The sequence below is a fragment of the Mastigoproctus giganteus genome, chromosome 3 (assembly GCF_048544385.1).
Source record: "Mastigoproctus giganteus isolate SK-2022 chromosome 3, ASM4854438v1, whole genome shotgun sequence".
Taxonomy (NCBI): domain Eukaryota; kingdom Metazoa; phylum Arthropoda; class Arachnida; order Uropygi; family Thelyphonidae; genus Mastigoproctus; species Mastigoproctus giganteus.
Window position 1 is genome coordinate 121,734,271 of NC_143577.1, and position 12,173 is coordinate 121,746,443.

At 37.1% G+C, this 12,173-nt stretch overlaps 1 protein-coding gene across 1 annotated transcript in view; it reads left to right on the forward strand.

Moving 5' to 3' along the window:
- Positions 1-12,173, forward strand: part of LOC150088255 (intermembrane lipid transfer protein VPS13A-like) — a 3,009,916-nt gene that overhangs the window by 404,662 nt on the left and 2,593,081 nt on the right. The window contains exon 12 of the mRNA XM_090370087.1: positions 2,809-2,949. Coding sequence (XP_090226213.1) covers positions 2,809-2,949 — 141 coding nt within the window. The remainder of the gene's footprint in view (positions 1-2,808; positions 2,950-12,173) is intronic.

Sequence of the window (12,173 nt, forward strand, 5' to 3'; positions counted from 1 at the left end):
ATTATTATAGCAGGGTCCCAGCATAGTTTGTGAGTAGATGTCTCTAGTATGGCCTGGGATACATACTTATTATTATTATTTTTTTTTTTTTGGCTTTTGCAGAGAAAGTATACATTTGGCATAATACTAATACCAAAGGTAATGCTAAAACTAATACCATATGCATACCAGGTTGATTGTCCATAAAAAAAAAGTTAAAATAATTTGATATTAAGTCTATTTTAATTATATTTTTTATTGATGTGTGTTTGATTGAAGCTCTTTGAGCTTCGGTTAAATTCATGTTTTCATGCATACAGATGTATATTTCTTTATTATGTTATTGGCCTATTAATGTTATAGTCAGCCTTTCTTCTAGTCCAGTCTCATTATCTATTTAATTCCCTCCATTTTTTTTAATGCATTCAAACTAACATGATGAGTTCTTTGAAGAATTTTAATGACATTGTGTAGCAATTGAAAAAAACAAAAAATACTTATCTGAAGTTCTAATAAATTGAATTAATCTGGCTTTTACTAAATCTACTAAAATTTAATAATTGTATATAATATTTATGATTAAGATGACATGATACCAAGGTAAGAAAGGTTATTATTTCTATTTCCATCAGCATTGTGTGCTATTAGCATTGATTACTCAGCTACTTAGCTCAGACTAAGATCTTTGGCATCCTCATTGCTGCTGGAGTTACATGCCAAAAACAGAAATTTGGAATGCAGAATGCTGATATTTAACAAAACTTATTCTCTTCATTTTCTACATGAGTAGTGTATATTGGTTACAAAAAAGTGAAACAAAAAAAAAAAAAGAAATTCCTCTGTTTATAATTTGAATATAATTTTAGGTGAGAACTGACTCATCTCACCTTAAAGTCGGTCTGGTCTCAAGGCCAAGAGAACAAATTGCTTTAGCCTTACATGCAACCCATTCCTTTGATCATGTCATTTTCAAAACCACTTTATTGACAAAAGTAGTTGCGCTCCACACAGCACTCAGCATGACCAACTTCCTTTACTGCATGAATGCCACCAACAATTGAGAATGTGGGCAATACAGCATTATTTTAATGGAGTATAACTTAGTATTTCAAAGAATTGAATGTGTATATGTGTAGCATTAAGGCTTTTCAACCTTAATGCTCACTGCATGTGCAGCTTCAGTTTTGCCATAAATTGTTATAATAACTTGTATTAATTTTAGCAAAGACTTATAGTACCATTATTTCTTCATTAAATTTTAAGCCATAGTTTATATTTTCAGTACTCACCTCTTAATCTGTAAAGTACTTGTTAAACTTTGCATATTAAGAGGTGAGTACTAAAAATATAAGCTATAGCTAAAAATATTGTTATAATAATTATTATTACAATTACATAAAAAATGAAACATTAATATCTTTATTAGAAGTAATTATATCATTTCATGACACTCTCTGCTCTATATTTTTAAATTTTCATATAAAATTGCATTTCTTTGTATGTTTATCAAGAAAAATATACAAGCTGTGGGATTAAAGTTCCTGTATTGCTGAAATAAAAAAAACACAAAGTGAAGAAGCTCAAAAATGGTTTTATTTTTATTCAAATAACCATGACCTGATTGAATGCATTTATTACACTGTTTTAAAAGTTTCTGAAAAGAGTCAGCGAAGGCATTCAAAGAGATGATGTTGTTTGGTGGTTACATTTTTCTTTATGTCCTCGACATCCTGAAATCTCTTTCATTTGAGGGCAGTTTTCACCTTGGGAAAGAGGAAGAAGTCTGCTGGTGATAGATTGGGAAAGTAGGGTGGATTGTTGATCTGTACAATGCCATGTTTCATCAGAAATGTCTTCACAAGAGCAGAATTGAGTGGGGCATTGTCATGTAACAAGACCTGGCTGCCTTTTTCTCAAAATTGCGGCCTCATCTGGAAAATGTGCTTCAGTGGTTTTTAAAATTTCTGTACATAGAATGCAGCATTGACTCTCTCCTCTTCAGGTATAAATTCCTTGTGAATCATACCATATTTGTCGTAAAACATGATCAGTATTGTCTTGATCCTGCACTTTTGTAAATGAAACTTTTTAGGCCTTGATGATTATTTTGAAGTTCAGTGCATGCTATGATGCCACATATCTGGGTCATACTGAGACACTCAACACCCATCTCTAGTGACAGTACAGTTGAGGAAATTAAAATTTCAAGTCTGGATGGAGTGTTTGAATGACATTCATTGCTTCTGCTCATCTGTGAGTCTGTGTGGCACAAATTTTACACAGACCTTCCTTTCCCTAAATTGCCATGCAGAATTCGAAGAATCATCTCCTTATTCATATCCAACTCATCAGCCATCATTCTGAGGATGAATCAATGATTGCTTGACACAATTTCCTGAACTTTTGCAACTCAGTCCTCATTTAGAGAGGTTGACGGATGCCCACTTCTTGGTCATCACAAACATCGACACATCTGTCTTTGAATCACTTATATCATTTAAACACACAGGTGTGACTTAATGTTGTTCCATTGCAAAATCTTGACACGCCATTTTATTGCTAATAATGAAACTGGCTGATACTTGCAACCTGTTGGCCAACTTGAAAATCTCTGTACCACCATCTGTTCGATGAAGTTCGAACTATAAGATACCACTTTCATTTATTTTCAAACTCATCAAACATGACTACAACAGCACCTTGCTGAGAACTTTATTGCCGCACCTTGTATATTTATTAAAATTGTGCTTAGTGCTGATAACAAGTTTTTTACCCATATATATTGTATCATAGTTTAAATAATCATTTTATTATAATTTATCTAGAGAGAGATATAAGAGATATAAAATCCTTTATAAGCAATATCTCCATCACCCAGCAGATACAGAAGTGAGATTAGATCTTCAAAAACTGGAGGATCATTTGGATGTGGCAGATATACTTATTGTGAGGGAAGAAGCCAAGTTAGAAGTAAGATGTTTTAGTGATTAGTGGTCTGATCAAAACACTAAATGTACTTAGCCATTTGCATTGTACTTGTTCATTATTATAGTTCAAAAATAATGACTCAACAATATTATTATAAACTAATTTGTTGGCATGTAGATGTGGGGTATCTCAACTGGCCATTCAGTTAAATAACTGATTATAGTTAATCATTAACTTTTGAATTGTGGATAAGTTTTTATTTAATTATTTTACAATTAGAAAAGTACAACTGTAAAAAAAGTTTTCTGGTTTAATTTTTATGCAGAAGTGTGCATTAGCATTAGCATTAGTATTAGTATTAGTATTAGTATTAGTAACGGCCGTATGGTGCAAGAAAGCCTATGGCTTATGCTGCACCAGCCAAAAAAAAAAAAAAAAAAAATCCGAACAAAACAATGATAAAAACAAAAATTAAATAAATAAATAAATAATAATAATTAATAAATAAATAAAAATAATAAAATGAAATTAAAAATTAAATAAAAAGGAAATTAATCCTATCATCCTATGCGCTTCCCTTACCCGAAAGTACTATCCAGATGACCTTTGAATTTCCCCAAACTGTCGGCCTCTACCACCCATGAAGGCAACTTATTCCAGTAATTTATAACTCGCTGGCTAAAATAAAACTTCCTGCAGTCCAATCTAAACATTTCCCCCCGTAACTTGAATTTATGTCCCCTAGTTCTAGCATCATTTATAATCTTGAAAATTTTGTCCTCATTCATTTTACTGATGCCCTCTCAGAGCCTTAAACACCTCAATCAAATCTCCTCTAAGGTGTCTAGTTTCCAAACTCTGCAACCCACATATTCGAAGTCTTTCTTCATAAGGACGCCCTTTTGCCGATCTCACCAGGCGAGTTACCCGTCTTTGCACCCTTTCAAGAAGCTCGATGTCTTTCTTTAGGTGCGGTCTCCATACTTGAACACAGTATTCCAAGTGTGGTCTAACATAGGCCTTATATAATGGGATTATCACGTCCCTATCTCTACTTGCAAAAGTTCGATAGATCATCGATAGGACACCATGGGCCTTCCTTGCAACCTGTTTACAATGCTCAGAGAATTTCATGTCTGACTGTATCGTAACGCCCAAGTCCCTTTCCTCCAGTACTGGGTTTAGTTGAACTCCACCAAGTGAATAAGTTATTTTGGGATTACTGTTTCCCAGGTGTAATACCTTACACTTTGTTGGATTAAAGCACAGCTGCCATTTTTCTGACCATTCTTGAAGTCTATCTAGGTCTCTCTGAAGAAGCTCAGCTTGACAGTGATCATTAACTACTCTACCAATTTTAACATCATCTGCAAATTTAGACATCACGCCCTCTATCCCTTCATCAATGTCGTTTATGAAAATTAAAAACAACAGTGGTCCTAATACTGATCCTTGGGGAACCCCACTTCTTACATCAACCCAATCTGAGGAATAGCCATTTATCACAACCCTCTGCCTCCTGCCCTGAAGCCATCCTTCTATCCATCTAAGGATTTTACCAGTGATTCCAACCTGTTCCAGCTTATAAAGCAACCGCTCATGTGGGACTGAGTCAAAAGCTTTGCTGAAATCTAAATAAACAATGTCGAAATTATTCCCTAAATCCAGCTCGTGAGTGACCCTTTCGAAATAGCGAACCAGATTTGTTAAACATGATTTTCCCTTTACAAAACCATGCTGAGTATCCTTGAGAATTTCAATTCGATCCAAATGATCCTGAATTCCACCCTTGATCAATGCCTCCATGATTTTCCCTACTACTGAAGTCAGACTGACAGGTCGATAATTTCCCACTTCACTTTTAGAGCCACCCTTATGTATGGGAGATACATTTGCACTTTTCCAATCCAAGGGAATCTCCCCAGAGTCTAGTGATGCTCGCATAACCAGCCTCAGTGGTTCAATGCACTCGCTTGCCGCCTCTCTCAAGATTATAGGGTATATTCCATCAACTCCAGGAGCCTTACTAGTCTGTAGGCTTGAAAGTTTTTTCATTAAATAATCTTGCGAAATTTCAATATCATTAATTACATATTTTTTAACTTCGCTCCCACAATTTCCCATTGCCACAAAAGGCTTTTCATTTGTAAATATCGATGCAAAATAACTGTTGAGTTCATCTGCAACGGCAGCTGGTGTATTTATTACTATCCCCTTTCCCTTACGTAAAGGTCCGATCTGGTTTGTCCTGCTCTTCTTGGCATTTATATATGTGAAGAATTCTTTATCCCCCCTCTTTGCTCTGTTTGCTAGTTATTTCTCATAAACTGCCTTTGCCTGTCGAACCTTTTCTGTGGCTCTATTACAGATCACCTTGTAGCTGTTATAGGCTTCAGTACTTTTTATTGCTCTGTAACTTTTCCATGCCACCTTTTTCTGCTCAAGTAATGTGGCAACTTCACTATTCATCCAACTTGGAACCCTTCTTGTGGAGTATTTTTTTAATGGTATATACGCATTCAAGGCATCTGTGATTAATGTTTTGAAAGCGTACCACAGTTCAATTGTATTCATTCTCTGCGCGATATCTACCCAGTTAATAGAGGCCATGTAGTACCTTAAGGCATCGTAATTTCCTTTTCTGAAATTAAAACCCATTCCTTTGCCTTTTACTTCTGCTACCTCTCTCGTCATCATCCACCGTAGAACTCCGTGATCACTTCCTGCTACTGGTTCCTCTACTGTCAGCCCTGTTATGTCATCTGATTCATGTGTGATGATGAGGTCTAGGATATTAGTAGAGGCATTTGATGCAAGAAAGCAAGCTTATGCAGCATCAGCCAAAAAAAAAAAAAAAAAAAACCCACTTCCACTTCACCCCTCTGTTCGTTCAAAATACCTGTCCAGCTGAGCCTTAAACTTATTTAGGCTATCAACCTCCACCACAAGGGATGGCAGTCTGTTCCACCAACCAAGCACCCGCTGGCTAAAGGCAAATTTCCGCACGTCTGTCCTACATCTGTCTTTCCTCAATTTGAATTTATGCCCTCTCAGGTGATTATTCTGAGCTAGAGGAAGAATCCCATCAGCATTGAGCATGCTCAAACCATTCAAGGCTTTATACACTTCTATCAGATCACCTCGCTGGTGCCTAGTCTCCAGACACTGTAATTTGCAAAACTTAAGCCTTTCTTCATAAGAGCACCCCTTTGTTCCATTCACTAATTTGTTGCATGCATCCACTCCTGTGTTAATTTCTCTATAGCTCTTCGGTTTCAGTTTAGGAGGATTGCCAAATGCAGTAGTTGTTTTTCTAATCACAGCCTTATTGCAATGTGTAAACAAAGTTCACTGCAGGCAGTTAGATCCATTCTTTATAGCAGCTTGGTCAGCAAAATACATCAACAATCATTTGGAGAGTTCTCTTGGTATGAATCTTGTTAACAGATGAGGAATGTTATTTGGGAGTGTAGTTAGCCATTACAGAAAGAGTAGGGTTACCTAGTGAGTTATTCTAGGTTGTGTAGCTCCCACAACATGCATATTGATCCGAAAAATACACACAAAAACAAAACAGGATATGAATAAAAAATTCCAGGGCCAAACAAAGGAACGTAGGATTAAATCTTGCTTTGTTTTAGTTGAGGGCTAATCTCCTTTAGTATTAATAGTAGCAAGTGATGCAGGAAAACATCTTATAAACCATCAGCCAAAAGGGGAAAAAAAAAAATAAATAAATAAAAAATTCACCATCCATACTCTCCAAGAATTTGTCTAGTTCTTCTTTATTTGAACCACCAACTTCCACAACAGAAGATGGAAGTTTATTTCAGCAATCAGCCACACACTGGCTGAAGGCTAACTTTTGCATGTCTATCCTGCAACCATCTTTCCTCAACTTGAATTTATACCCCCTCATGTGTGTAGTCTCAGCAATAGGGAAGAATGCCATCAAAAATTAGCATCCTCAACCCATTCAAGGCTTAAAACATCTCAGCCAAGTCTCCCCACAGGTGACTAGTCTCCAGATGCTGTAATTTGCAGAACAAGAATTTCTTGGTATGAGAACCATTTTATTCTCCTTATCATTAGCATTAGCATTAGCATTAGTAGAGGCATTTGATGCAAGAAAGCAAGCTTATGCAGCATCAGCCAAAAAAAAAAAAAAAAAAAAAAAAAGAAAGCCCACTTCCACTTCACCCCTCTGTTCGTTCAAAATACCTGTCCAGCTGAGCCTTAAACTTATTTAGGCTATCAACCTCCACCACAAGGGATGGAAGTCTGTTCCACCAACCAACCACCCGCTGGCTAAAGGCAAATTTCCGCACGTCTATCCTACATCTGTCTTTCCTCAATTTGAATTTATGCCCTCTCAGGTGATTTTTCTGAGCTAGAGGAAGAATCCCATCAGCATTGAGCATGCTTAAACCATTCAAGGCTTTATACACCTCTATCAGATCACCTCGCTGGTGCCTAGTCTCCAGACACTGTAATTTGCAAAACTTAAGCCGTTCTTCGTAAGAGCACCCCCTTTGTTCCATTCACTAATCTTGTTGCCCTTCTCTGTACTCGTTCCAGCAGCTCTACATCCTTCTTGAAATGAGACCTCCAGACCTGTATACAGTACTCTAGGTGTGGCCTGACCATTGCCTTATACAATAGAATAATCACCTCCTTATCCCTGCTGGAAAAATTCCTGTATATCATTGACAATACTCCATGAGCTACTCTTGCAGCCCGTCTGCACTGCTCAGAGAACTTCATATCTGCCTGCACAACCACCCCCAAGTGTAGTACCACAGAGTTGATACCTTGCTCTGGGGTTGCTGTTTCCCATGTGTAGTACTTTGCATTTGTCAATGTTAAACTTCATTTGCCATCTCTCAGCCCATCTGCTCAACCTTTCCAGATCCTGTTGCAGCAGCATAGTGTCAGTAGTGTCCTTGACAACCCTGCCAACCTTTGTATCGTCTGCAAACTTGGACATTAAGCCCGATATACCATCATCAATATCATTTATAAATACAGAAAACAATAATGGACCCAACACTGAGCCCTGAGGGACTCCACTAATAACATCAGTCCACGATGAGCAGTGTCCATTGATTACCACTCTCTGTCTTCTCCCTCTCAACCACCCCTTTATCCATAGCAGCAATTTGCCTCCAATGTCACACTGCTCCAATTTGTGTAGCAGTCTTCCATGTGCAACAGTATCAAAAGCCTTTCTAAGATCCAAGTATATAATATCAAAGTTATTCCCTGCATCCAGTTCTTTTGTGACTGCATCATAGTATCCAATCAAGTTAGTCAGGCAAGACTTCCCCTTAACAAAACCATGCTGTGTTTGAGCTATAACTGAAGTCTTGTCTAAATGATCCTGCAGTGCTTCTTTAACCAGTGCCTCCATTAATTTTCCTGGAACAGAAGTTAAGCTCACAGGTCTATAATTACTTGTGTCAGCCTTTGATCCTCCTTTGTGAATTGGCGTCACATTTGCACATTTCCAGTCTATGGGTACCTCCCCTGAGTCCAAGGAAGCTCTCATAATTATGGCTAAGGGTTTGCTTACTTCCTTTGCTGCCTCCTTTAATATAACTGGATAGATCCCATCCACCCTGGGTGCCTTTCTTGTGTTTATCTTCAACAGTTTTTCCTCCACTTTACTCCCAGTTATTTCAAGATTCTCTAGCTTACTGCTAGAGTTGAATACACCTCTGCATTCCCCTCGCTGAATAACTCCTCATGTGTGAATGTCGATGCAAAATATTCATTTAGTTTGTTAGCTACCTGAGCAGGATCATCAACACTTGACCCATGAATATCAAGTGGACCAATCTGATTCATCCCCTTCCTTCTAGAGTTTACATAAGTAAAGAACTCTTTGCTGTTTTTCTTTGCATCCCTTGCCAAGGATTTCTCGTAATCTGCCTTCGCCTGCCTAACCTCCTTTGTAACTTGGTTGTATATCAACTTGTATCTATCATAGGCTTCTGTGTCATGTGTTAATTTGTAAGTATCCCATGCATTTTTCTTCTCTGCCATATGCCTCATTAGTTCATCTGACATCCATTTTGGCCTAAACCTTGAACAATATTTCTTAGTTGGTATGTAAAGCCTAGTAGCTTCCAAGATAAGTTCTTTGAATGCTTACCATTTTGAATTTGCTGTTGGTAACATCATCAGTTGGTCCCACTGTATAGAATTTAAATACTGTCTCAGTCCATCGTAGTCGCCCTTACGGAAGCAATAACCCTTCCCTTTACCCCTAATGGTAGTTACCTCTTTGAGTAAATCCCACTTCAGCACACTGTGATCACTGCCACCTAGTGGTTCATTTATCTGCAGATTCTTAATGCATGAAGAATCACTGCTGATAATCAAATCAAGAGTATTACTTCCTCTAGTTGCCTCCCGAACATGCTGATGTAGAAAACAATCATCCAATAAATCCACAAAAGCACTGCTAGTGTGTGAGTAACCAGCCCCCAAAATCCAGTCAATATCTGGGAAATTAAAATCTCCCATTATAAGACACTCTGATTTACTGGCCCACTCTATTTCCCTGTACAGTTCCTTATTATACTCATCAGAGTCATTAGGCCTATAGCACACTCCTACTCTCAATTTTGATCTCCCAATGTTTATGTCACACCAAACTTATCAATTTGGTTGTCCTTCTCTATACTCATTCCAGCAGATCTACATCCTTCCTAAAGTGATCCCTCCAGATGTGGCCTAACAATGGCTTTGTACAATAGTACTATTACCTCCTTATCCCTGGTAGCAAAGTTTCTGTATATCATTGACAAAACCCCATGAGCTGTCTTGGCAGCCAGTCTGCACCTCTCAGAGAGTTTGATATGTGACTGCACAATCACACCAGGTCTTTCTCATTTTCCACTACCCTGAGTGTAGTAATACACAATTGGTGTTAATCTGGGATTTCTGTTACATGTATGCAATATACCGGTAGCAGTAATCTTTTGCATGTATCATTATTAAACTTCAACTGCCATTTCTCAGCCCATCAAACTAACTTTCCTAGATTTTGTTGCAGTAGCTCACTCTGACTGTCGTTAATTACCCTGCCAACCTTTTTGAAACTTTGAAACTTTTGAAAGTGGTTATCTGTTTCCACAGATAACCACTTTCTGTCTTCAAACCACCCAACCATCCCTTTATCCATAGCAGTAAAATGCCCTTATTCCAACATTTTACCAACTTGTACAAGAGTTTTTTTATGTACAACAGTATCAAAAGAAATCCAAGTATAAGATATCAAAATTCACCCCAGGGGCTCACATCTGGTGAGTATGGGCTTGGCACACCCAGGGTCCTGAGCTGGTGCAGCATAAGCCACAGGTTTTCTTGCACCATATAGCTAATAATAATAATAATAAAGGGGCACAATGGCCCAGTGGTTACGACACTGGACTACCAATCTGATGGACCATTGCTAGCGTAATAATAATGCTTGATCACTGCGTTTTTGACTTCATCATAAGTGGGCCACAATAAGTACATAAAGCTACATCACTACACAGGATGGCGATGACAGAATTGAGAAAAGCAAAAGCAAGAGTTTGAATGTAAATCTACTTTATTTTCTGTTCATAATGGAAAGATAATATATGTTGCAAGGGACAAAAAAAAAATAAATGAATAAATGAGATGAATAAATAAAAACTATCAGTTTTGATATTTAAGTGTGATAATTTTTGTTAATCGTAACATTCTGAAAAAATGAAGATATATACAAATGGGGATAATCACATCCTTATCCTTGCTAGAAAAATTCATGAGCTACCCTTGCATTTATAGTTTATTTTATTACATTTTGAATGTTTTACATGTAATTTGTAATCCAACTAATGTATATATTTATTATTTAAATCTAATAATTTGGTTACTATAATTGAACAGAAATTCTTTCACTTTTCAATTTAGCTCATTTTCAATGTTTGAAGTTTAGGTTTGTGTTGTTTTTTTTAAATAATTGTTGAGAAAAATATTGATAATAGTATTAATGAGACAATTTTAAATTATTTCTCTGAAATACTTTTTACTGTAAATTGAAATATTATTACTTACTACTCTACAAAATTATAACCGATTTTCTTCAAGCCCACAATAATTTTCTCAAAACTGAATGCAATTTTTCTGCAGTAATTTTTTTTACGGAAAAAACATAAATGACATCTTTTAATTTTGATATTTAGCTTTGAATAAGAAATAGCATTAGCATTAGCAAGGGCATGTGATGCAAGAAAGCAAGCTTATATAGCATCAGCCTGAAAAAAAAAAAAAAAAAAAAAAAAACCCTTATTTCACCCATCCCCTCACACCAAATGTTTGTCAAGTTATGCCTTGAATCTATTTAAGCTATCAACTTCTACAACGACAGGTGGACGTTTGTTCCAGCAATCAACCACCCGCTGGCTAAAGGCAAACTTCTGCACTGCACATTTATCCTACAACCGTCTTTCCTCAGTTTGGATTTATGCCCTCTCAGGCGATTATTCTGAGCAAGGGGAAGAATCCCATCAGCATTGAGCATGCTCAAACCATTCAAGGCTCTATACACCTCAATCATATTACCTTGCAGGTGTCTAGTCTCTAGACACTGTAATTTGCAAAACTTAAGCCTTTCTTCGTAAGAGCAACCTTTGTTCTGTTCACTAATCTTGTTGCCCTTCTCTATATTCGTTCCAACAACTCTAAGCTTTAGATCCTTCTTAAAATGAGCCCTCCAGCCTGACCATTGCCTTATACAAGGGGATAATCACCTCCCTATCGTTGATAGAAAAATTACTGTATATCATTGACAAGACACCATGAGCTACTCTTGCAGACCATCTGCACTGCTAAGAAAACTTCATATCTCCTTGCCAAATTACCCCAGGTCCTTTCCTTTTCATTCTCTACTACTGTCAGTGTAGTACCACAGAGTTGATATGTTACTTTTGCATTACTGCTTCCCATACGCAGCATTTACATTTGTCAATGTTAAACTTCATTTGCCACCTCTCAGCCCATCTGCTCAACTTTTCGAGATCCTGTTGCAGCAGCATACTGCCATTAGTGTTATTAACAACCCTGCCAACCTTCATTTCGTCTGAAAGCTTGGAGATTAAGCCTGATATACCATCATCAATATCATTTATAAATACAGAAAACAACAATGGACTGAACCCTGAACCCTGACGGACTCCACTAATAACATTAGTCCACAAAGAACAGTGTCCATTGAATACCACTCTCTG